Source organism: Rhincodon typus, chromosome 15 (assembly GCF_021869965.1).
Source record: "Rhincodon typus isolate 14 chromosome 15, sRhiTyp1.1, whole genome shotgun sequence".
NCBI classification, from domain to species: Eukaryota; Metazoa; Chordata; class Chondrichthyes; order Orectolobiformes; family Rhincodontidae; genus Rhincodon; species Rhincodon typus.
Genome location: NC_063346.1, coordinates 28,641,723 through 28,666,997, shown reverse-complemented (window position 1 = coordinate 28,666,997; position 25,275 = coordinate 28,641,723). Strand labels below are relative to the sequence as shown.

The 25,275-nt window shown below is 40.2% G+C and overlaps 2 protein-coding genes across 2 annotated transcripts in view; one reads left to right on the top strand and one right to left on the bottom strand.

The window, feature by feature from the left end:
* The window catches only part of LOC109912430 (BTG3 associated nuclear protein), a 110,782-nt gene that overhangs the window by 79,798 nt on the left and 5,709 nt on the right, over window positions 1-25,275 (bottom strand). The window contains exon 2 of the mRNA XM_048605975.1: window positions 8,962-9,078. Coding sequence (XP_048461932.1) covers window positions 8,962-9,031 — 70 coding nt within the window. The 5' untranslated portion in view covers window positions 9,032-9,078. The remainder of the gene's footprint in view (window positions 1-8,961; window positions 9,079-25,275) is intronic.
* LOC109933778 (protein BANP-like) overlaps window positions 24,515-25,275 on the top strand; it is a 73,250-nt gene continuing 72,489 nt past the window's right edge. The window contains exon 1 of the mRNA XM_048605974.1: window positions 24,515-24,538. Within this exon, the coding sequence (XP_048461931.1) occupies window positions 24,515-24,538 (24 nt within the window). The remainder of the gene's footprint in view (window positions 24,539-25,275) is intronic.

Genomic DNA, 25,275 nt, shown 5'->3' with positions numbered 1-25,275 from the left:
ATCTTATAGGATTCCAAGTTGGGAATTGCTTTTTTTCCAAACTGAAGAAAATTTGAGCAGACATCACATCAAGAATTTTTGCATAGAATATACCTTCTTACTTTTCATTGAGCTTTTCATGGCATAAGCATCACTTAAGAATTCAAACAGTGCACTTTTTCAATCTTACAGTGCACTGTCTTTTTATCAAACCTGATTTTTGCAGAAGTGCAATAGCTTAGAAGACAATTAGCTAACCTCTTTGCATCATAAGATGTAGAGGCAGAGTTAGGCCATTCAGCCCATCAAAGTCTGATCTGCATTCCATCATGGCTGATATGCTTTTCACACCCATTTTCCTGCCTTCTCCCCATAACCCTTCAACCCGTTACCAATTAAAAAATCTGTCAACTCCTCCTTAAATTTACTCACTGTCCCAGCATTCATCGTACTTTGGGGTAGCGAATTCCACAGATTCACAATCCTTTGGGAGAAGTAGTTTCTCCTCAACCGTTTTAAATTTGCTACCCCTTATCCTAAGACTATGACCCCTCATCCTAGAATGCCACACAAGAGGACACATCTGCTCCACGTCTATTTTATCTATACCTTTTATCATCTTGAATACCTCAAGTTGATCTCCCCTCATTCTTCTAAATTCCAGAGTACAGACCTAAACTGTTCAATCTCCCCTCATATGATGGACCCCTCACCTCTGGGATCTAGTGAAACTCCTCTGAACTGCCTCCAATGCCAATACATTGTTCATCAAATAAAAGGGGACCAAAACTGTGTGTTTTGTTTAGTTGCAACTAAATTTTATTTCTTTAGCTGTAAAATCCAACGTTCCATTCGCTTTCTTTATTAGCTGCTGTACCTGCATGCTAGTTTTCAGTGACTCATGAACGAGGACACCGAAATCCTCTGCACCGGAGCACCCCGAAGTCTGTCCCCATTTAGATAATACGTCGCCTTCCCATTTTTCTGACCAAATGCACGACCTCACACTTATCCATGTTAAGCTCCATCTGCCACATTTTGGCCCATTCTCCTAACCAATTTGTAAGGTCCTTATTTCCTCATTGCAATTTACTGCCTGCTCATTTTTGTATTGTCTGCAAATATGGCCAGAGCACCTTCTGTCCCTGTATCCCAAGTCGTTAATATAAACTGTAAACAGCTGGGGTCCAAGGACTGAATGCTGTGGCACCCCACTAGTTACTTCTTGCCATCCAGAAAGAAAACTCATTTATCCTGACTCTTTCTTCTGCCTAACAGCCAGTTACCGATCCAAGCTAATAAATTACCCCTAATCCCATTTGATCCAACCTCATGAACTAACCTTTAATACGTCACCTTATCAAACGCCTTCCAGAAGTCCAGATATATTACATCTACAGGATCCCCATTATCCACTTTGCTTGTTACTTCTTCGAAGAACTCTCGCAAATTAATCAAACATGATTTGCCCTTCTGAAAACCATGCTGACTATGGCGGACAGCATTTCGACTTCCCAAATGTCCCGATATTGCTCCTTGAAAATCGATTTTAATACCCTAGGATGCAGGCCATCACGCCCAGGGGACTTCTCTGCTCTCAATCTTAACAGTTTGCGAGGTACCTTTACCCTACTGATGTTGATTGTTGTAAGTTCTACCCTTTCTATTGCCTCTGACTTGTCTGTTCTAATAGGAATGGTACTATTGTCCTCCGCCGGGAAAACTGAGACAAAGTAGTGATTTAGCTTCTCTGCCATTTCAGCGTTCCCCTCTATTAACTCTCCAGTTTCATCTTCCAAGGGACCAACATTAACCTTAACGATTCTCTTCTCTTTCATATACTGAGAGAAATTTTGCTATCCTTTTTGTTATTTTGTGCTAGTTTTCTTTTGTAATTTACCTTAGCTCTATATTACTTTTTTTAGTATCCCTTTGTTTATGTTTGAAAGTTTCCAAATCCTCCTGCTAGCCACTGGCCTTTGCAATATGGTGTACCTTACTTTTTGACTTTATATTGTCCCTGACCTCTTTCTTTAGCCATGGATGTCTTTTACCCCCCGCCCCTTACCATCTTTCTTCCTCACTGGGATATATTTTAGTTGTGAGGAATTGAGTAGCTCCTTAAACAACTGCGCTGCTCGTCCGCTGTCTTACCTTTTAACCTTCCTGCCCAATTTAACCGGGCCAAATTTGTCCTCATGCCCATGTAATTTCCTTTGTTTAATTCCAGAACACTAATGTGAAATTGCACTTTCCCACCTCCAAACTGAATTTTGAATTCTGCCATACTATGGTCACTACTCCCTAGAGGATCCTTAACTATGATGTCATCAATTAATCTCTCCTCATAACACAATACCAAATCCAGAGTAGCCTGCTCCCTGGTTGGTTCCATAACATACTGCTCCAAGAAACAATCTCTAATATATTCAAAGAACTCTGCCTCCAGGCTACCCTTGCCAATTTGATTCTTCCAATCTGTGTGCATGTTAAAATCACCCATGATTATTGCTGTATCATTCTTGCAAGCCTGTAATATTTCCTGGTTTATACTGTGCCCCACTGCGGAACTACTGTTGGGGACCTATTGATTACTCCTACCAAGTACTTCTTCTCTTTGCTATTTCTCATTTCCACCCAGACTGATTCCACATCTTGATCTCCTGTGTTTATGCCATTTCTCATTACAACATTGATCCCTTCCTTCACCAGAAAAGCTACACCATCTCCTTTTCCTTTCAGTCTATCCCTCCAAAATGCTGAATACCCTTCGATATTCAATTCCCAGATCTGATCTCCTTGCAGTATCTCAGTAATCGGTACCAAATTGTATCCTGTGATTCTATTTGCGCCATTAACCCATTAATTTTGTTTTAAATGCTTCATGCACTTAGGTACAAAGGTTTTTATTTTGTTCTACTGGTAAATCTGCCTACTCTTTTATAAATCCTTGGTGCATAAAGACAATCACCTGTTGTCTCTCACCTTTATTGTCTGGTAACCATCCGCCACATTGCTGACCTACACTCTTAACTCCTTCTTTAATTTGGATTTTCTAATTTCCCCTACAAATGAACCTTCCCCAGCCCTACTTAGTGTAAAACCCTGTCTACAGCCCTAGTTATGCAATTCACTGGGACTCTGGTCCCAGCATGATTCAGATGAAGACTATCCCATCAGAACAGGTCCCTTTTCCCTATTATTAGTGCCAATGTCCCACGAATTCAAACCCAGTTCTCTTTAAGCCACACATTTATCTGCTCAATCTTATTGACCCTGTGCCAATTAGCTCATAGCTCAGGTAGTAATCCAGAGAATATTACCTATTTGGTTCTGCTTTTTAAATTTTGCTCCTAGCTATCCATACTCCTTTAGCCTAACCTCTGTCCTAGTTTAATCTGTCGTTGGTACCTACATGGACCATGACAACTGGATCTTTACCATCGCACTCCAAGCTCCTCTGTGGCCCAACAATAATATATGCATTTTGTAGGTGTGGCAATTTATTTTTTAAATGACAGGCACTTCTCTCTAGTATAGAACTTTGAACTAACATCAGTATCTTGGAAGTTTTCACAATTTCTTAGATAAAGTTCCTCTCACATAGCTGTTCATGCTAGGCAACTGTAAGAAAGACAAGTTTTTTCTTTTTGGATGGAGTTGGGGGAATGCAAGTTTATTAAAGCATTTTCCTTATGTTTCTAGTGCCATACGGAAGAAGGTTTGCTCAGTCTGGTTCTAGGCAAGGACATGGATCATGGGGAAAAACATCACAAGCAAAAGATTTAGGAGACAGTAAAAATGGTACCAACTTTTTACAATAACCATCAGGATAGCTGAGAGAGAGAAAAAAAAAAATCAAGAAGCAATTCAAAAGAAACAATTAATTAGGGGAGGACCAATTTCAGTAGGTAAGGAGAATGGATCTGGCCAATGTCAACAGGAATTAATGATTTCTGGGCAAATCAAGCATGCCTTTAAGTGGCAGATGGTTCAGATACAGTCAAGGCACATTCTCTGAGGAACAGACTGAAGGGCAAGTTTGGCAGCAGTAGGGAACCCTGAATGACAAGAGATATTGAGGCTTTGACCAGAAAAAAGAAGCAGGCATGGCTCAGGAACAGGCAGCTGGGATGAAGGGAATCCCTGGAGGTATATAGGGGATACCGGTTTTTACAGGAGGGTAAAAAGGGGGCACAAGATAGTTTTGGCTGAGAAGATTAGGGTGAATCCAAAGAGATTCTTTAAGTATATTAAAGGAAAAAGAATAACTAGAGACGGAACAGGACCCCTCAAGAACCAAACTAGATATGTATGTGTAGAACCTCAGGAGATGGGCGAGGTCCTCAATGAATATTTTTCCTACATTTACCATGGAGAAAGACATGGGAACTTGGGGAGGTTAGTGGCGATATCTTGGGGACAGTCCATATCACAGTAGAGATGGTGTTGGAAGTATTAGAATGTATGAAGGTGGATAAATCTTCTGGTCCTGATCAGATATATCCAAGAACCCTGCAAGAGGGTAGAGAAGAAATTGTGGGGGCATTGGCTGATATATTTGCATCATCATTAGCCACAGCTGAGGTCCCAGAAGACTGGAGGTTGTGAATGTTGTGCCCTTATTCATGTCGGGCTGCAAAGAAAAACCTGGTAATTATAGACCAGCAAGCTTATCTCTGTGGTAGGTAAGTTACTGGATAAGATTCCGAGGGTTTAAGATATACATGCATGTAGAACGACAAATGTTCAAAAAGGGCACAAAGATAAGTCTAGTAACTGTCAGTCAGTTTAATTTCATGAGTGGGAAGGCTATTAAAATGATAACTTGGAACAAAATTAAGTCATTTGGATAAGCACAGCTGTTTTGCATCCTGAAGGAAGGTATATAGAAGGGTTCACCAGGTTGGTCCTTAGTACTACTTTTCTTTATGCAGGGCACGATTTCAAAACTTGCCAACAATAATATTTGGAATTATTATGAACTGTGAGTTCATATTTTCTAATGAGAGTCCAACAAATCCATTCTATCAGATCCAGGGGACATATCGATCTTCAGCCCCATTCGTTTCCCTAGCACTTTTTCCTTTAGTGATAGTTATTGTATTTAATTCCTCTCCTCATTTTGCCTCTTGAAGATTTATTAATTTTGACAAGCTATTGGTCTTTTCTACAATGAAGGCTGATGCAAAGTATTTACTCAACTCCTGTCATTTCCTCATTCCCAACTATTATTTCACCAGCTTCATTCTCCAAGACTTCTCTCTTTTTATATATTTAAAGAAAGATCTTGTTGGCTGTGTTAATATCACTTGTAAGTTTACCAACAAAGTTGATCTTCTCCCTCTTTTGCGGTTTTTTTTGTCAGTTCTTAAAAACTTTGCCACATTGTATGTTTTTTCTTTCAATCTGACGCTATCGTTATCTTCCCTGGTTAACCATGATTGGCTATCTTCTTCCTAGAATCCTTCCTCACTGGAGTTTGTCTATGCTGTGAGCCATGAACTATTTTCTTAAAACACCCACCATTTTTCATCAACCATCTTTATTGCTAACATCTTCCTCAGTCCACTCCAGCCACCTCTGCCTTCACTCTCATAAATGCCATTATTTAAACTTAGTACAATAGTACAATTCCTCCCTCACGGCCAGAGCTTACAAGGACCTTGTAACTGTCAGACACTTCAGGGCCCAAAGTTCCATAATTTTAACACCTATGTCCTCATACCTGCCTCACATGTACTGACATTCTCTTGTTCCTAATCACAGACCAATTTTAAATGACCTAATCTGAAGGGTGCGATTGCACTCTGGAGCCAAGTGTCCATGGTAACTTTCCCCTTCCTTGATGTGGCACAACGTCTGCAGCTTAGACTGCAACCCAACTTGGTTCAAGGTGCTAACATATCTGCATTCACCAGCTTCCACAGGTTGTAATAGTAACACATCATTCGTCCTGCAATCAGTATCATATTTGATTTAATTTAACTGAGATTCCCTGCCCTTTACACTTCACTGAACTCATAGTTATAAAACAAGAGAAAAATATCATCAGTATCGATTTAATACTTAAGCAGTTATTTTTAAGAAACAAAGAGAAGAAAACACTGAACACCCAAACAAAAACTGATAACCTGGCTTTTACTTTAATGACGAGAAATACACACCAATCCTACATACCGATCAACTCCCTTCCCTGCACTCATCTCATACTATGATGTGTGACATCACTCCACAGCTCATTATCACCTCAAGTCGGTCTCTCAATCCAAGCCTTTTGTCCTCTCCCACCTACCTCTTGCTCGGGAGAGTTTACCTATACAGTCATACAGCACGGAAACAGAACCTTCGATCCAACTAATCCACTCCGACCAAGTTCCCCAAACTATACTAGCCCCATTTGCCTGCATTTGGCCTATATCACTAAGCCTCTCCTATTCATGTACCTGTCAAAATGTCTTTTAAATGTTGTAGCTGCACCTGCATCTACCACTTCCTCTAGCAGTTCATTCCACATACAAACTATCCTCTGTGTGAAAAAGTTCCTCCTCAGGTTCCTTTAAAAATATGCCTCCTAGTTTTGAACTCCCCACTCTAGGGAAAAGAACTTTTGCTGTTCACTATCTATGCTCCTCATGATTTTATAAAGTCTATAAAAGGTCCACCCTTCAACCTCTACGCTCCAACAGAAAAAGTCCCAGCTGATCCAGCCTCTCCTTATAACTCAAACTTTCCTGGCAACATCCTGGTAAATCTTTTATGAAGCCTCTCCAATTTAATAATATCCTTCCTACAGCAGGGCAACCAGAACTGTATATAGTACTCCAAATGTTGCCTCATCAACATTCTGAACAATCTCAACATGATGTCCCACCTCCTATACTCAATGATCTGAGCAGTGATGGCACGAGTGCGGAATGCCTTCTTAATCACCCTGTCTACCTATGAGACAATTTTCAAAGAACTATGTACCTGAATGCATAAGGCTCTCTCTTCAAGACCACCACTCATGGCTCTACTGTTAACTGTATAAGTCCTGCATTTATTTGTTTACCACAATACAATACCTCCTGTTGTAGTAAACCCTGGTTCAAGCATCTCTGCCTGCTTAGTACCAAAGTCCCACTTTGAATCACATGTTCGTTCGTTCGTTCCTTCATTCATTCAGCCTTCATCTCACTTTGCTGAGATCCAAACTAACTGTGCTCCCAACTAACACAGCATTTTCTCTTCCTTATAAAGGCCTGCTCAGAAAACCTGTTTAACTACTCTCATCAATACCTCATTTAGACAAAGAAATTCAAGTGCTTGAATTCCTACAGCTAAAATCAGGTAACTACTTCATTTATTTAGACTATTTCACCTACTTAGCTAATCTGAATAAGTCTACAAGCTGAGTTTGGAAAATATATAACAACTGAGTTTTCACTTTAAATCAATTTCCAATAGTTGTCAGGCAATAAAATCTACCAATGGGAAAAAGTATAGTGTGGTGTAGGCTTTCAGATTGAAGATTCTGGAAACTTTGGGGAAGCTTGAAGGAAAACACTCAGTTTAGAAAAGAAAGCTTTTCAGTTCGAGTTTGGGGTAGTTTTGTAGAAGGCTCAATTGAAGCTGAATGTGTAAAATAGTTGACCCTGAGAAAGGTTCAAGAAGTTACCTTGTGGAAGAAGTTTAGTTTAAAAGTTTCAGACCAGAAGTATTTGGTTAAAATCTTGGAGGGGTTGTTTATATGAAAGTGAGAAGATCCAAGCTCAGTTATAGGACGAATCAAGAAAGTGGTGATCACATTCTCAAGATGAACTGAAGCCAAAGTCAAATTATGCCCTACAGATGTGAAAGAGAAGGAAATTGTCTCCAGTGTCAGTATTGTAAGGAAGTGTTGTTGAGATTAAGAGGGTTGTATTTTATTATATGTTTCAAAATCTTGAAACTTGCATCATATGTAAATACCTTGGTTTATTCTATTTAATCCTCATTTCCTTTGCACAATAAACTTCTGTTTTATGTTAAACTTGAATCTACAGCATTGTGTGTCTATGTTTCAGAGAAGGGCTATCTCATCTAAAATATAAAAAAAAACTTCAAGCCAGATTTCGTCTTGGGATCTGAGTTGTTCAGTAATAAATCCAGGTCAGATCCTAACAAAATGAGGAAAAAGATTTTTGCAGACATATATGGTTAGGATCTGTAATGCACCATTTGAAAAAAAAAGTGAAGGCAGATTCAAACACAGCTTTCAAAAGAATAGATGATTATTTCAAGAAGAAAAGATTTGCACCAGACGGAGTAAGATTAGCTTTGTTGCTATTGCAGGATGCCAGCATGATCACAAAATGACAAATGGCCGGCTTATGTGCCTAAATAGGGATAAGAAATGGAATTACAGCCACATGTTAAAATTAGAAAAAAAACAATACAGTAATAATATATTAAAACCTACACAAATTATCAATACATTGTATTATTGTCAGGAAACTGGATCAAGAAAAAAAATCAAAGTTGAAAATCATATTGTAAAAAAAATACAGCTGTCTTAATTTTAGGTAATCCAGAATACCACGCAGTTGAATCAAGAACAAGAATTTGACCCCAAGTTGCAAGGGAATCTTTAATTTACACATCTGGTCAACTTGCTTAATTTCTGCAGATCTACGTGTTGTTCAAATAGATGTTTATAAATTTGTTTCAAGCATCATAGCTTCAAAAAAAAAATGCACCTAACATTTGACAGTATATGCAAAGTGACAACAATTTTTTGAATACTGTGATAATTGACTTTTTTCAATAAAGTTTAACGTCTTTAGGTTATTCAGATGTTAGGCTACACTTCCATTCCAGCATTATTTAATATTCTTTGAGATCACAGTGAATAATCAGGAGCACTGTCTATGAAAAGGTAATTTCATGCTCAAAACATTTAAACTCTCAAAGATTAGTTTTCACCTGTCTGGTTTACAGAGATACTATCCTACAGCTTACCTGCTTGATCTTGTGTTAGGTCATCAACTGCAATTTGAACCACATCAGTCAAATTGTGTTCTGACATCATCTAGTTACAATGCAGAATCGACCTCCACTCTGAAACCCCACTGCTACCTGAAATGATAACACATAAAAATTGTCAAAAACAATTTCCCCATAAATATAATCTATTTATAAAATTTATAAAAACATTGGAAAACATCTCAACTGAAATAATAGAAGGTATAACAAAATTTAACCATTTCTCCAGCATCTGCAGTTCCTAATATCTCTTTAACCATTTTAATCCATTTTTAGGTGTCTCAAAACGATTGTGATAGTTAATATCTACAATATATATCCCATGTCAGGCACCAGTCCAGGGAAAAAATATTTCACATTACAAATTACAGAAAATGCAATAGAAACATTTTTCCCTGGACCCTGTTCCATTCTGAAGCTTCTTTATGTTCACGATGTACATCCCTTCTCAGGTATTCAACCTGAAGGGTTTTCCACTTTCCAGTCCTTGTTGTACTATGACTGAAAAGCATTAGACAATGACCTTTTAACCATTATTTCTATAAAACCAATATTAGAAAATAATTGCATTCTAATTATACCGCTTCCAGTATATAGAACACAGAACACAGAACAGTACAGCACAGTACAGGCCCTTTAGCCCATGAAGTTGTGCCAACCTATTATCCTACTCTAAGATCAAACTACCCTGCATACCCCACATTTTACTATCATCCACGTGCCTATCTAAGAGTCGCTTAAATGTCTCTAATGTATCTGACACCACTACCACCATCGGCAGCGAATTCCACGCACCCACCACTCTCTGTGTAAAGAGCTTAATTCTGACATCTCCCCTATACCTTCCTCCAGTCACCTTAAAATTATGCCCCATGTAATACTCATTTCTGCCCTGGGAATAAGTCTCTGGCTATCCACTCTATCTATGTCTCTCATCATCTTGTACACCTCTATCAAGTCACCTCTCATCCTTCTTTGCTCCAAAGAGAAAAGCCCTAGCTCCCTCAACCTTTCCTCATAAGACCTGCCCTCCAGTCCAGGCAGCATCCTGGTAAATCTCCTCTGCACCCTCTCTAAAGCTTCCACATCTTTCCTATAATGAGGTGACCAGAACTGAACACAATATTCCAAGTGTGGTCTAACTAGGTTTTATACAGCTGCAGCATAACCTCATGGCTCTTAAACTCAATTCCCCTGCCAATGAAAGCCAACACACCATATACCTTCTTAACAACCCTATCAACTTGGGTAGCAACTTTGAGGGATCTGTGGACGTGGACTCCAAGATCCCTCTGTTCCTCCACACTGCCAAGAATCCTGCCATTAACCTTGCTTTCTGCATTCAAATTTGACCTTCCAAAATGAATCACTTCACACTTTTCTGGGTTGAATTCCATCTGCCACTTCTTTGCCCAACTCTGCATCCTGTCAATCTAGTCAATCTAGGTGAACAATGGGAAGACCAAAAAGGAATTATTTTTAATCTTTGACCATCTCTAAGTTACTACTAATTTCACCCACCTCCCCCATCATTCCTTCAGATGAAGGAAGTCTTTGTCATGTTTTTAAACCCAGGTTTGGCTTGCAACTCCATATCCTCTCCATCACTGAGACTGCCTATTTTGAACAGCATAATGCACTCTTACCTCAGCCCATAAAAATAAGTAAGTTTTGCTATAACTGTACATGATCTTAGTGAAGCCACACTTGTTTTCTTTATTCATTCACAGGATGAGGGCATTGGTGGCTAGGCTAGCATTTATTGCCCATCTTTAATTTCCCTGAGGGCAGTTGAGAGTCAACCACAGTGCTGTGGGTCTGGAGTCACATGTAGGCCAGACCAGGTATTGAAGGCAGTTTCCTTCCTTAAAGGACGTTAGTGAACCAGATGGGTTTTTCCCAACAATCGACAATGGATTCACAGTCATCATGAGATTCTTAATTCGAGATATTGATTGAATTCAAATTCCACCATCTGCCATGGCAGGATTCGAACCTAGGTCCCCAAAACATTAGTTGGGTCTCTGGATTAACAGTCCAGCAATAATACCATTCGGCCATCACCTCTCCAGGAGGACTGTGTACAGTTTTGGTTCTCAAACTTAAGAAAGGATGCACTGCAGGCTGTCGAAAAGTGATCCATGAAACTAATCCCTGGGAAAAGTATTGAGTTATCAAGAACAGATAAACAAGTTAGGCCCTTATTCATTAGAATTTAGAAGAATGAGAGATACTCTTATTGAAACATACAAGATTCTGAGGAGGCTTGACTGAATAGATGTTGGAAAAGAAAATATGATTCCACTCATGGGGATATCTTGATCTAGGGGACACTCATTTAAAACTGAAATGTGGAGGAATTTTTTCTCCTACATGGCAGCGAATGCGTGAATTTCTTTATCCCAGGGAGAGTTGGAAGGCTAGATTATTGGGAGTATTTCAAAGAGGATGTAGATAGATTTTTGAAATGTTGAGAATTTGAGGGCTGTGCAGAACCAGCACAGTTTGGGACAGCAAGGTGGCTCAGTGGTTAGCACTGCTGCCTCGCAAAGCCAGAAACCCAGGTTCAATTCCACCCTCGGCTGACTGTCTGTATGAAGTTTGCACGTTCTCCCCAAGTCTGCGTTACTTTCCTCCCACAGTCCAAAGATGTACAGGCTACGTGGATTAGCTGTGCTAAGTTGCCCATAGTGTTCAGGAATGTGTAGATGGGATGGGTTTGGGTGGGATGTCTGAGGGTCGGCGTGGACTTCTTGGGCCGAAGGGCCTGTTTCCACACTGTAGGGATTCCATGAAAGAGTAATTGAGGCCTGGGACAGTTCAGCAAAGATTTTATCAAATAAAGGTTTGACAGGACAAATATCCTACTCTTGTTCCCATTTATTGTTTTTCTTATCCTGCAGACAGCTTTGATGTGCCCTATCTCAGAGTCGATCTACTTTCTTTGAAAAAAAACTGGCAAATTTACCATGTATTTTGAACACTGGACCAATTGCATTGGATTATACACCAAAACAAAATACTGTGGCTGCTGAAAATCTAAAACAAGAACAAAAAAAATTAAAGAAATAATCAGGTGAGTTGATCAGCAATTGTGCAGACAGAAAATGAGAGTTAATCTTCCAGGTTGATCTCTCATCAGAAAAGTTATAAAATGTTTCATATGAGTGCCGCATCCACATTTTGTCCATTCGCTGAGGAAGGATATGCAGAGGTAAAAAGAAAGGCAAAAAGGTAATTCCCTGGCCTGAAAATTCTGGAATCCTGGAATTCCCTCCATAACAGCATCATGGGTCTATCTTCAGCACATAGACTGCAGGAGTTCAAGAGAGCAGCTCGCCACCACCTTCTCAATTGGGGACAGGGAATAAACACTAACCAAACCAGCAAAGTCTATGTCCCACTTGTGAATAAAAAAAAAGCAGGCATTTCATCACACCAATCTCCTGCATTCCACAACCACCACCACCGCTCCCCACAACCTTGCACACTATTTCATTCCAAAGCTCTCTTGAATTCCACAAATTGGACCTGCCTCTACCACATTTCTCTTATACAATAAACCCGGATTTAAGCAATTTCTGATGACCTTATATATATCTAGCAAACTTACTGTAGTGATTGGAATGAGGTGGACTTCATTAACTATGGGGTTCTTGATTCGCCCCAGTTAACAAGCCCTATCAGGAAAGCCTTGGCTGACCAATATAACCAGGAAATTAGAATATCCTCAGTTGAGGACTGACTCCAAGCTGGATGGCCACAGCCAGGGTAACGTGCACAAGTAAATAAAAGGTGATTTGGTGATGGAATACTGGCCTCCATGCCGTTATTTCACTTACAGAAAATTACATCACGAAGGGTCACCAAATTCTGAGACTTTGACTCTAATGAAAGCCTTTCTACATCAATAAAGTGCATTTGAATGCTCCAAAAAACAATTAGGCAGCCCTGTTCCAAGCTGGAGCCTAATCACTTATTAGTGATGGAACTTTAGGATTCCTACCAAAAATTAACAGATAGAAACTATATCCTCCAATCATCTGCAATGAATTCGTAGTGTGGTCAATTTATGATTTACAATTTGCTTATCTGCTAAAATATTGAGCTACTTCATTTATTTGTGAATGGAACCATGCACTTACTCCATGACTAAAATGGTTTTCTGCTGATTTATTCATAACTATCATGTCTATTACCATATACATTGCTAAATTCATGGTTAGCAAACCACAAACCCACCCATCCACTCTCTGCCAACCAATTATCTGTAAGTTTGCTAGCTGTCCAATTCTGGTCCCTTCTCATTTTTCATTTGCCTTATCCACAATTATTTTCTAAAATGTATCATGTATTATTGCTAACTAAAAATCTGTATGCAAAATCTACATAACGTAAAATGACAATGTTTTGTGTTTCTCATACCTTGAAATTCACATCCATTACCTTATTGTAATCTCATTAAAGGCAGACTTACCATAAAGGCCAATGCCAACAGCCTTCCCTATTTCTTTTAAATCTCAAATGTAATCACTTCTTGCTTCTATGAGCTCATCATACTCCCTTTTCCTTATTCTTCCATACTAAACTGAAGTATTGACCTTCTGGAGGACAGATGGGCAAATCACCTTTTGAAATTTTTAACACAATTGACTTTTTATCTTCTAAATTTCTAACCACTGATGCCAATAACACTTCTTCAGGTGTAATGTACCGTTCAATTAAAAAGATAAAAGGGGTCTGGTTGTATAAAGAAAATTGGAAACAAGATGGCAGCAGAGGAGGCCACCCCAGTCAGGGCTCTTCTGAACTGCCCACTCTTTTCTTTTTTTTTCCTTGAGTGTTTTTAAACTTTTAACTTTTTAAACTTAACTTAGAGGGGAATGATGGAGGCGATTCCCTGACCGGAGGCCAGCATGGGGTAACGAGTCCCAGTGTAGGGAAGCGAGTCACAGCCTGGAGGCCGGAGCAGAAAGGCAAGTCCCGGATTGGAGGCTGTTGCAGGAAGGCAAGACCGTTGTGGACTGGAGGTGAGGCCTCGAGTGTTGAAGCCCGTGTGGTCTGGAGACTTGGCCCGGTGTGGTTGGGAGGTTAGGTGCTGGCATGGACTGGGGCAAAAGGACTATAAATAGAATACTTTTCTCCTCTTTATTCTTATGCTGGACTTTTATTAATTATTCTTTCAATTTTGTGCCAAATACTTAAGTATCTGTACCTAGGTATCTTGTACCTAAGATAGTGCCATAAGCGGCGACATTGCAAATTTTTCATTGCACTCATTCGAGTGCATGTGACAAAAAAAACTAATTCATTAGTTCAATTCAAATTGACCATAGGTTTCTCATATAATAGCTTGTTGGTTTCCCTATCAGGATTCATCTGTGCTTTCTCAATCAATGGTCTACCTAATAATAATGGTATTTCACTGGACATTATACTTAAAATAACTGGTTCTTCCTTGTAACATAGTCAGAATCACTCTTTGAGAAGATTTTATTGTGTTATCATCCCCAAATCTGAAACTGGTAGAACTCTCAAATTTCTTAACTTTGTGCCACTCCTTATTACTCAGTACAGCATTTTAGCTTGTTTATTCCACACATCGTAAATATGCACCCATGGTCTAATTCTACATCATTAATAGACACTGCCACAAACAAAGTTATCACTGGGCTGAAACATTTTGTGTCCTCTCTTTGCTCTGTATCTCTGTTATCTTACTCCAGATTTTCCACTTCATGCATAGTTTTGAATAGTCTGTTATACTGTTTGGGGTATTTATTTGGTGTACTGATACCTTGAAATTGTACCTGAAACATGGATAATTACAAATGGAATGTTTCTGCAGTTCATTCTCTTGTTTTATATCCCAAACACTTCTCAAAACAATCAAGAGCATTTTTGTCCTCATTTCTCTTAGAATTCGCCTTTCATATGCTTGCCTGAACCTGTATCTAGATGGTTTTACAAACTTCTTAACATATGCCCTCCATTTTCTGTTATATCACTGATTATCCCCAGGGTGCTACAAAAAATGCTCCCTCTACTTTTCGTTGCTGTAATGCAGACCTCCAATGTCTGCGCGGAATAACTGCTTCTGAAGCCATAAAAAGAAGTCATGCATTGGCACGATGAACAACATGCACGAAGCATTCGAGTGGCTGTGCAGCCACACAGCTTAAAGGGAACTTTGGCTAATAACATTACTGGAAAAGGAATAGAGTAATACAATTATACAGCACAGAAACAGACCCTTCAGTCCAGCTCATTCGTGCCGACCAGTCATCCTAAACTGACCTAGTCCCATTTGCCAGCATTTGGCCCATATCCCTCTTCACTCTATTAACATAACCATCTAGGTGCCTTTTAAATGTTGAAATTGTACCAGCCTCCACCACTTCCTCTGGCAGCTTGTTCCACGTACGCACCACCCGCTGGGTGAAAAGGTTACCCTTCAGATCCTTTTTTAATACTCAGAATTATAGAAATCACAGAATTCCCACAGTGTGGAAACAGGTCATTCGGCCCAACAAGTCCACACCGACCCTCCGAAAAGTTTCCCACCCACAGCCATTCCCCTACCCCTGCATTCACATGTCTAACCCACCTAACCTAAATATCCTTGGACACTATGGGCAATTTAGCACAGCCAATCCACCTATCCTATACATCTTTGGACTGTGGGAGGAAACCGGAGCACCTGGAAGAAACCCACATAGGGAGAATGTGCAAACTCCACACAGACAGTTGCCGGAGAGTAGAACTGAACCCGGGTCCCTAGCACTGTGAGGCAGCAGTGCTAACCACTGAGTCACCGTGCTGCCCAAATTGTGTTCCAGGCACCCCAAGTGACCTACTTGGACTACAGAGTTGATAAGACCGAGTTACACCTGTTGGAAGAGAAAGTGAGAGCAATCAAAGGTGCCTCGGCTCCCTCATCTGTAGCCACATGTAGGCAAGTCCAGGTAAAGATGACAGTTTCCTTCCCTAAAGGACATTAGTGACCCAGATGAGTTTTTCCTGACTATCGATAACAGATTTGTGGTCATCATTAGACTCTAAATTCCAGCTTTTTATTGAATTCAAATTCCACCATATGCTGTGGTGGGATTTGAACACGGATCCCCAGAACATTACTGGGGTCTTTGGATTACCAGTCCAGCGATAACAGCACTCGGCCATTGCCTTTAGAAGTAATTTTATAGTGCTTCTGTCGTTTGATCTAGTATCAATATCCTTTAATTACAAGAACCACTGGTGACTCTACAATAACTTCTGAAGCCTGAACCAATCTAAAGCTCAAACATCCTTACAAACTAATACACATAGGCCTGTTACACATCAAACCATTGCTAGGTTTCACATTTTTTAGCCTAAGTTTACATTATCTTACACAAAAAAAAACAGCTGTGAAACCATGAACCTTACTTTCAACCTGGACTATTCTTTCTTACAGAAAGTGCTTTACAACTAATCCCAATTAAACAAAATAATTTACCATACACCCTTTTTGAGAATTTCTGATTTTACAGTGAAATCCTCTAGTTCTCAATTCTGGAAAAAAGAAATATTTCTTCTGCATCTACCCTAAAACACAGTGATCAGATTTCCCCTAAATTTTCTATACCCAAGGAAATGTGAACCAAATGCATGCAAACTGTTCTTTTTTTTTTAAAATTTTGTTCATGAGCTGTGGGTATTGCTGGCCTGCTAGCAATTATTGCCCATCCCAACTATCCTAAGATGGTAATGAGCTGTCTTCTTGAGCTGAGCAGTCCTTGTAGGTACTTGCACACCCACAGTTCTGTTAGATACAGTCACAAAGTTTTACCCAGCACAAAGCAAAAGGCAATATATTTCTAAGTTAGCTTGATGGAAAACCTGCAAGCTGTGGCATTTACTACTCTTGTAATATAAACAGTTCTAAATAGTGGGGCTTGCAGTTTGAAAGATGCCGTGGTACATCTTCAAGAGGGTATACACTGCTGCCACTATGCACTGGTGAAGGGAGTGTACGTTTTAGGAGTTTGATGAGCGGCTTCATTCTAGATAATATCAAGTTTCTCAAGTGTTGGCAGAGGTGCATTCATCCAGGCAAGTGAGGGTATCTTATCACACTTCTGACTTGTCCTTTGTAGATGGTAGACAGGCATTAGGGAGACAGGACAAGGAGTTACTTACCACAGAATTCATTGCCTCAGACCTGCTCTTGGAGCAATAATATTTATATAGCTGGCCCAGTTCGATTTCTGATAAATGGTAACACCTCAGGGATTGATTATGGAAGATTCAGCCGTGGTGGATGCCATTGAATTACAAGGGGAGATGGTTAGATTCTCTCTGAAATGGTCCTTTCCTGATACTTTTATGAAGATATCTACAATATGATTTGATATCATCTGAAAAGAACGTATTAATAAGGGCACTGGCTACAGCAAACAGTATTGCTTTTGAGAAGAACACAGGCTGTTTGAGTGCAGTCACCAAGTCTGCAATACTTTCAGCGAGAGATTACACAACTAAGTCTGTATGTGTAAGACATGTTGGCTTTGAACAGAGGGAATTTGCCAAAGGGAACAATACATGACAAGCCCAACAAGAGGACACAATTCTGGATTTAGTTTCGGGAAACGAAGATAGGAAAGTGGACGAAGAAGTGGGCGACTATATCGGGGACAGTGACCACAACTCGGTTAGATTTATTATTTTGGTAAAGGATGAGCTATATCAGGAGTCAATGTTTTTAAACTGAGGTAAGGCAAATTTTCCAAAACTGAGAATGGTTTGGCTGAGATGGGCAGGACAGGCTGCTAATGGATAAATTAGTGGTAAGTAAATGGGAGGCATTAAAAAGTGAGATCCTTAGGGCACAAAACAGACATGTCACGGTACTGCCAAATCTAGATACCCATGGTAGTCTACAAAATACATGAGAAGATTAAACAGAAAAAGAAAATGTATGATGGTAACAATAAAACTAAACACTGCAAACAGCCAAGAGGAGTATAGAAAGTACAGGGATCAAGTTAAAAAAAATAAGAAAATCAAAGAAATCTTTTCACTGTACTCACATAAGTGTGAGACAATAAAGCTAATTCAATTCAACATGAAGTATGAAAAAATATTAGCAAGCACGATAAAGGAAAACACCAAAGATATTTTATTAATATATAAAGAGCTAAAGGATAGTTAAAAGAAAAAGTGGGACGCAGAAATAGTGTGAAGATGCAGAGAGTATGGGAAGAATTTTACATGATTTTTTTTTAAATCTCCACATTCACAAATAGTAATCCAAGAGGAGCAGTGTGAAATATTGGACAAAATAATCATGTGAGAAGGTGCGAGAGGAATTGGAATCCTTGAAAGTGGATAAGTCACCAAGGCTGGGTGAATTGGTCCCAATGATGTTGAAGGTAGTCAGGAAGGAAATAGGAGATGCTCTGACAATTATTTTCCAATCTTCACTAGACGCAGGTGGTGCCTGAAGAAGGGATGAATGCAAATCTGGCTCCATTGTTTAAAAAGGGTACAAATTATAGGCCAGTTAGTCTTGCTTCAGTAGTGGGCAAATTGTTAGCTTATCCAATCTCCCAGGATTGATTCTGTCACTTAGAAAGGCATGGAATAGTCATGGATAGTCAGCACAACTTTAAGGGAAACTCATGCCTTACAAATTTGATTGAATTCTCTCAGGAAGTGACAAGAAGGATCAAGGATGGGACTGCAGTGGATTTGTCTACATGGATTTTAATAAGACATCTGACATGCTTCCATATGGCAGACAGGTCAAGGAAATAATGGAATACAGAGTAATGTTGGATCCAAAGTTGGCTTAGTAACAGGGAACAAAGGGCAATGGTCAATGGCTGCCCTTGTAAATAGAAAGCTGCTTTAAGTGGTACTCTGCAGGGCTCTGTGTTGGGAGCCCTGCTGTCTGTTTTATATATTAACAATTTGGACTTAAACATGGGGGCATAATTGGAATTATACAGATGACACAAAAATTGACCATGTAGTGGATAGTGCAGAAGTTGACTGTAAGCATCAAAACAATATAAACGGGTCGGCGGAGTGGAGATGAAAGTGGCAGATTGAGTTCAGCTCTGATAGATGTGATGTAATGCATTTAGGAAAGTCAAACAGTAAAAGGGAATACACAATAAATGGGAATGTACTGAGAGTGTCAGATGAAGTGAGATCTCAAGTGTGCAAATCACAGGTCTCTAAAGGTGGCAATACAGGTAGATAAGGTTCTAAAGAAGGGATATGGAATACTCTCCTTCATTGACAGAGGTACAGAATACAAAAGTAGGAATACAATGATGAAACTGTATAAGATACGAGCAAGGCCACAACTGGAGTATTGTGTGCAGTTCTGATCACCACATTACAAGGACGTAAATGCTCTGGACAGAGTACAGAGGAGATTTACTAGAATGTTGCCAGGGCTGGAGAATTGTAGCCGTGAGGAGAGACTGGAAAGCTTAAGGTTGTTTTCCTCGTTACAGAGATAGCTGAAAGATGACTTGATTGAGGTATACAAAATTGTGAGGCGTGGAGATCGAGCAGACAGGAGGAACTGTTTTCCCTTGGCAGAGAGATCAAAAAACCAGGGGTCATAGATTCAAGCTTAAGTGACAGACAGATTACAGCGGATATGAGGAAAAGCCTTTTAGAGGGTGGTAGGTGTCTGGAACTCAGTACCCGAGTTGGTGGTGGAGGCAGAGTCTGCAAACTCTTTTTGAAAGTACCTGAATTTAGACATTAAGTGCTGTAAGCTGCAGGACTATGGGCCATTTGCAAGAATTTGGGATTAGAAATGGCATCTGGGTGTCTTTGAGTCAACATGGACAAGATGGGCCAAATGGCCCACTTCTGTCCTGTATTATTTCTATGGTTCCTCAGAAATACCCAATGCCATCTCTCCCTGAACGTCCTCTCAAACTTCAAGTAGTAAAATCCAATTGGAAAAATTCATAACAACAAACAGAGGGTTCAGTAACTAAGTAACAGTTAAGATAATACTCTGAAAAAAATACTCTGCAGGGTTTTAATGTTTTTCCCAGGCTTGAAGAGGGTTGTGTACATGATATTTTTCAAGAAGGGTTATGAATATCAATAAATAAAAAACACATTCACCCATCTTGAACCTACTAATTTGTATCTTTGCTTAACTAAGTTTCTTTCTGCAACAACCATTTCTTTGTTGACTTAAAGAACCTGTCTGACTTGTTTTTAATCACCTCCCATTTATGTTCAAACATTAGTCCTATTCTGCTCCCCACCGCCCCCACACAACTGTATCTCCAATATAATCGATGATATCATCAGGGCTGCTTCCCTCTCTCGTCTGGAATTGGAAACGTTTTATCAATTTTGCTTCCAATTTCCACCAACCTCACTTTAACCTGGTCCATCCCAGACTCCTCCATTCCCTTCCTCAACATCTGTTTCCATTTCTGTGGATAGACTGGCCACCACTATCCACCATAAGCCCACTAACTCCCACAGTTACCTTGAGATACATCCTCACACACTGCTTCCTGTAAAGACTATTCCATTCTCCCAGTTCCTTTGTCTGTTGCATCTGTTCCAATGATGCCAACTTCGACAAGGGAGCCTCTGAAATGTCCACCTTCTTCCTCAACCAAGGGTTCCCCAGCAGCATTGCTAACAGGGCCCTCAACCTGATCTGACCCATCTCCCGCACTTTGACCCTCACCCCTCTTCCTTCCTACAGCACGATAGGGTTCTCCTTGACCTTACCTACCATCCCACCAGCATTCACATCCAGAGGACCATTAGCCACCATTTCTGCCACTTCCAGCGAAACGTCATCACCTGACACATATTATCCTCCTCTCCCTGGTCAGCCTTTTCCAGGGACCGTTCCATCCAGGACACTCTAATCCACTCTTCCTTCATTCCCAACACCCCTTATGGCAACTTCCCCTGCAACCACAGAAGGTGTAACACCTGCCCATTTACCTCCTCCCTCCTCAGTATCCAAGGGCCCAAACATACCTTACAGGTGAAGCAGCACTTAGCTGCACTTCACACAATCTAGCCTACTGCATTCACTGTTCACAATGTGGTCTCCTCTACATTGGGGAAATGAGCATAGACTGAATAACCACTTCACCGAACACCTACATTTTGCCCACAAAAAAAGACCCTGAGCTTCCAGTTACCTGCTACTCCAACACACCATCCTGCTCCCTGGCCAATTTATCTGTCTCAGGCTTGCTGCAGTGCTCCAGTGAAGCTCAGTGCAAGCTGGAAAAACATCTCATTTTCCATTTCGGGACCCTGCAGCCTTCTGGATTCAATATTGAGTTCAATAGCTTCAGGGCTCGAACTTTCCCGTGTCCTAGCCCCTACTCCCACTCACCAGGCCTTTTTATCACATTGTCTGCTATTACTTACCACCCATTATTAGCCACTAACAGTCTCCATTAATAGCTCTTCACCCTCCTAGCCAGATCGTTATCCACTCCTTTGTACAACTGTTCCTCTTTCTCTTTGGGCTCTGTCACCACCTATCATTTCCTCCTTACCCCTTCCCCCCACCCTCTCTTCTGCATATAAACTGACATTTTCAGAGCTATCATTAGTTCTGAGGAAGGGTCATTGGACCCGAAACATTAACTCTGATTTTTCTCCACAGGTGCTGCCAGGCCTGAGCTTTTGTGGCAATTTCTGTTTTTGTTTCTGATTTACAGCATCTGCAGGTCTTTCAGTTTTGAAATTCAAACTCTGTTGTGGTCAGTGACGAACAATAAGAATCGATGATCAAAAGTAAACTGATTAAGACAGCAATCAGCCAGATCAGACTATCCTTGCTTTCAGCATGGAAATGCATCATGGTCAGCACAGACATGGTGTGCTGAAGGGCTTCTTCCTGTGCTGTATTGCTCTAGATACTACGCACAGTTCAGGTTGTTGACTTGCTTGCTGAGCTGGCTTGTTGTCGTTCAGACGTTTTGTCACCATGCTAGGTAACGTCATCGACGAGGCCTCCTATGAAGTGATGTTGTTCTACTCCTCTTGGAATTTATACTATCTGGTCTGTTACATTGAGTAGTGTCATTTCTGGTTTTGTTCTGCATGGCTTTCTATAGGAGGTCCAATTCTGTATGTTTGTTGATTGCATTTTGGGTAGAGAACCATGCCTCGGGCGTGTCTATGTTTGGCTTGGGCTAGTATGGTTACATTGTCCAAGTTAAAAAGCGAACAGTTAACTGTTGATCTTGATTCTCAAGCTAAATTCTAATTAGTCAGTGTGTTGCCATGGGAATACAAAGATTTCCAGTCTCCATGACCCCTTTATGTTATTGTCACAGATGCAATGTATGTACAAAACCATGTTTATAACATAAAGTCCTGTGTATCAATATACATAGCTTTTAGCACATGCAATCCGTCACACTATAACCCTGGCTGCCAATCTTACCATGGCTTTCAATGAAACTCATAGCAGAGTTAGGATTATTTAATAAATGCTTTCCAATAGCAAAATCACATCTAATGGTGGGTATACATGTCTGAGGATTGCAAGCACAGGTTAGTTGAGAACAATCAGCATGTTTCCCATTGCATATGGTCAACAGAGCGTGTTGTTTGATATGGTCTGTCAGTTATTAAAACATAGTTTACAAACCAATACACCAGCACTGCAAATTCACACCACATTATTCATTAGTGTGGTTGGGAAAACATCTTTTTAGGATGTTGCCATCAAACTATGACTAGGGCAATTACTCGATAATAGTAGTGTGAAACCGCTAGCTTCACCTGTTGTTCACAATGTTTTGCAACCCCTTCCCATTCTAAGGTAATGAAATAGACTGGACCCCTCTCCAGGGCAAAAGTGCTCGGCACAAGCCCTTTCATGAGTGTTTGTCCACCACTTTTGGCCCTGAGAGGTGTCCAGTCTATTTCATTACCTTAGAAGGGGAAGGGGTTGCAAAATATTGTGAACAACAGGTGAAGCTAGCGGTTTCACACTACTATTATCCAGTAATTGTCCGAGTCAGGATAGCTTTGATATGCCCTATTTCAGTGTCAAGCTTACATGATGAGCAGATATCTAGGACCCTATTCATGAGTTTGCCAAGAAGATAATCTTGTAGTGTGGGATTGTAGGTTTCCAATGCATATTGGCCAACGAACATCAGCTTTCAGTAGACGGTTAACAAGACTAGCTGACTTCTCAATAATACTTTGAAAAAAGGGATCTTCTTTGATTGCTCCATTCCAGTGGTAAACCCGAGTGCACGGTGGAGTTTACCAAGCTGTGTAAAGTAATTATTTGATGCAGCTGCAGATTAATTTATCACAACTGTCATCAACAGTTGAAAACATGCAAAAGTTGAGAGATTAGTGGTCATTTGATTAAAGATGCACTTCTCATGAAAATGAAAGCCATTAACAAGGATTGGATCTAAAGAGGATTCCATGGCAACACTATTTGGGACAAGCACAGAAAATGCTGGAGCAATCCAACGAGTCTGGCAGTACAGGTAGTTCTCCTATAACATGATGGTTACGCAAGAACGCAACTTCGCACTATAGAAAATGTCCATAGAAAATCACATTATAGGTAAGTCGCTACAGAAAATTGCTATACCTGTACAGCAGAGTTCACATTATCCAAAGAGCGTCCACTATTCATCAAATGGTGTTACAGGCCATTCGCGTTAATAAAACACGTGTTATAGCAGAACCCCCTGTACTTATGAAGAGAACTAACATTCATGCTGGTATGACAGCAAAGAGTTATTGTTTCTCTCTCCACAGATGAAGCCAGCAGATTTCCAGCACCTGCAGGATTTTGCCTTTAATTGTTTGAGCACTCAGTGTCACCGAAGTCAAATTCAACTGCCCAAGTTACTAAGTTCATGGATTTGATGATCACAATTTCAGATAATGGGTGGCATACATAGATTGCCATGATGTTCTGCCATAGTACAAATATGCCACAGTGCTTCTTTGAATAGTAGGTTGATAAATGAGCTAGCAATGTCCAAACAGCACATTGACATGCTACCACTCTCGATTTGTAGGCTCTGTATGATCTTCACGAATGTGAAGGAATACTTTACAGTGAACTTGAAAAGCTCATTTGAACTTGCTGTGACAGCTCATGTAAACATTTGGCCAATTCACATTGGGCATAGCTTGTCAGATAGAGTAGGATGTAAAGTGACTTTGCATTTGAGTGTCCTGGGCAGCCCACACCATATGGACGCAGTGAGCCATAAGGATGAATTCTATTATCAAGCAAATTACCACCATTTCCGAAACTCAACAAACACCTCTGCAACTTGCCGAAACGTGGGCCTTGGGTCCTGTTTAGTGCCAGGTCTTGTAAATATAAATTTGGCACCATGATTGAGCACAGTGTTCATTTTATTGAAGTAATCCTGTCTTTTGAGTATGTGGTACTTGCTCTACCAAGCACCTTGGTACTCAGTTCAGGTCCTGCCAGGATCACTCAGCTCCTGACATCATTAGACTGGTTCCAAATATGGAGGAAAAAGCTGAACTCAAGGTGAGGCGAGTTGACATTTTGTCCTTTAATATCTCTTGCTTCCCATATTACCACAGTCCTCACCTCTATCCTGTTCCCCCATCCCTGCATTACACAAAAGCTGTTGCATCTCTAACATTCCCAGTTCTGACAACATGTCATCACTTGGAAATGTTCACCAATTCCCTCCAGCCAGAATCCACAGAGTTTCCGAGTATTACCATCCAGTATTTTGTTTTTATTTCAGACTACCATCATTCACAATATTTTGTTCATAAAAACCGTATACAACATTCAAGAGTTTTTCGGTCTTCTTTTACCTACATAGCGACATTACGGTTCTACACAACATATCCCATGAATTGCAAATATGTTGAAATATTTTTAAATCTCCAAATTAATTTTTTGGAACCATTTTTTCCAATCAACTTTTTGCACTCAACAAAAATGAGAGAGATCCAGATTTTAAACTCTGACTTGAAAGATCTTATGCTAAACATACACACAATTAAAAACAATGACCAGATGAGTTAACGTATCTTCTCCAAATACTCACTATGATGCAGTTACATACTACTGCACAAACAGGCCAGCTTACCATAAATGATCAACTTCAGTGATAGTAAGAACTGCAGATGCTGGAGAATCTGAGATAACAAGGTGTAGAGCTGGTTGAACACAGCAGGCCAAGCAGCATCAGAGGAGCAGGAAGGCTGACGTTTCGGGCCTAGACCCTTCTTCAGAAATTTCTGAAGAAG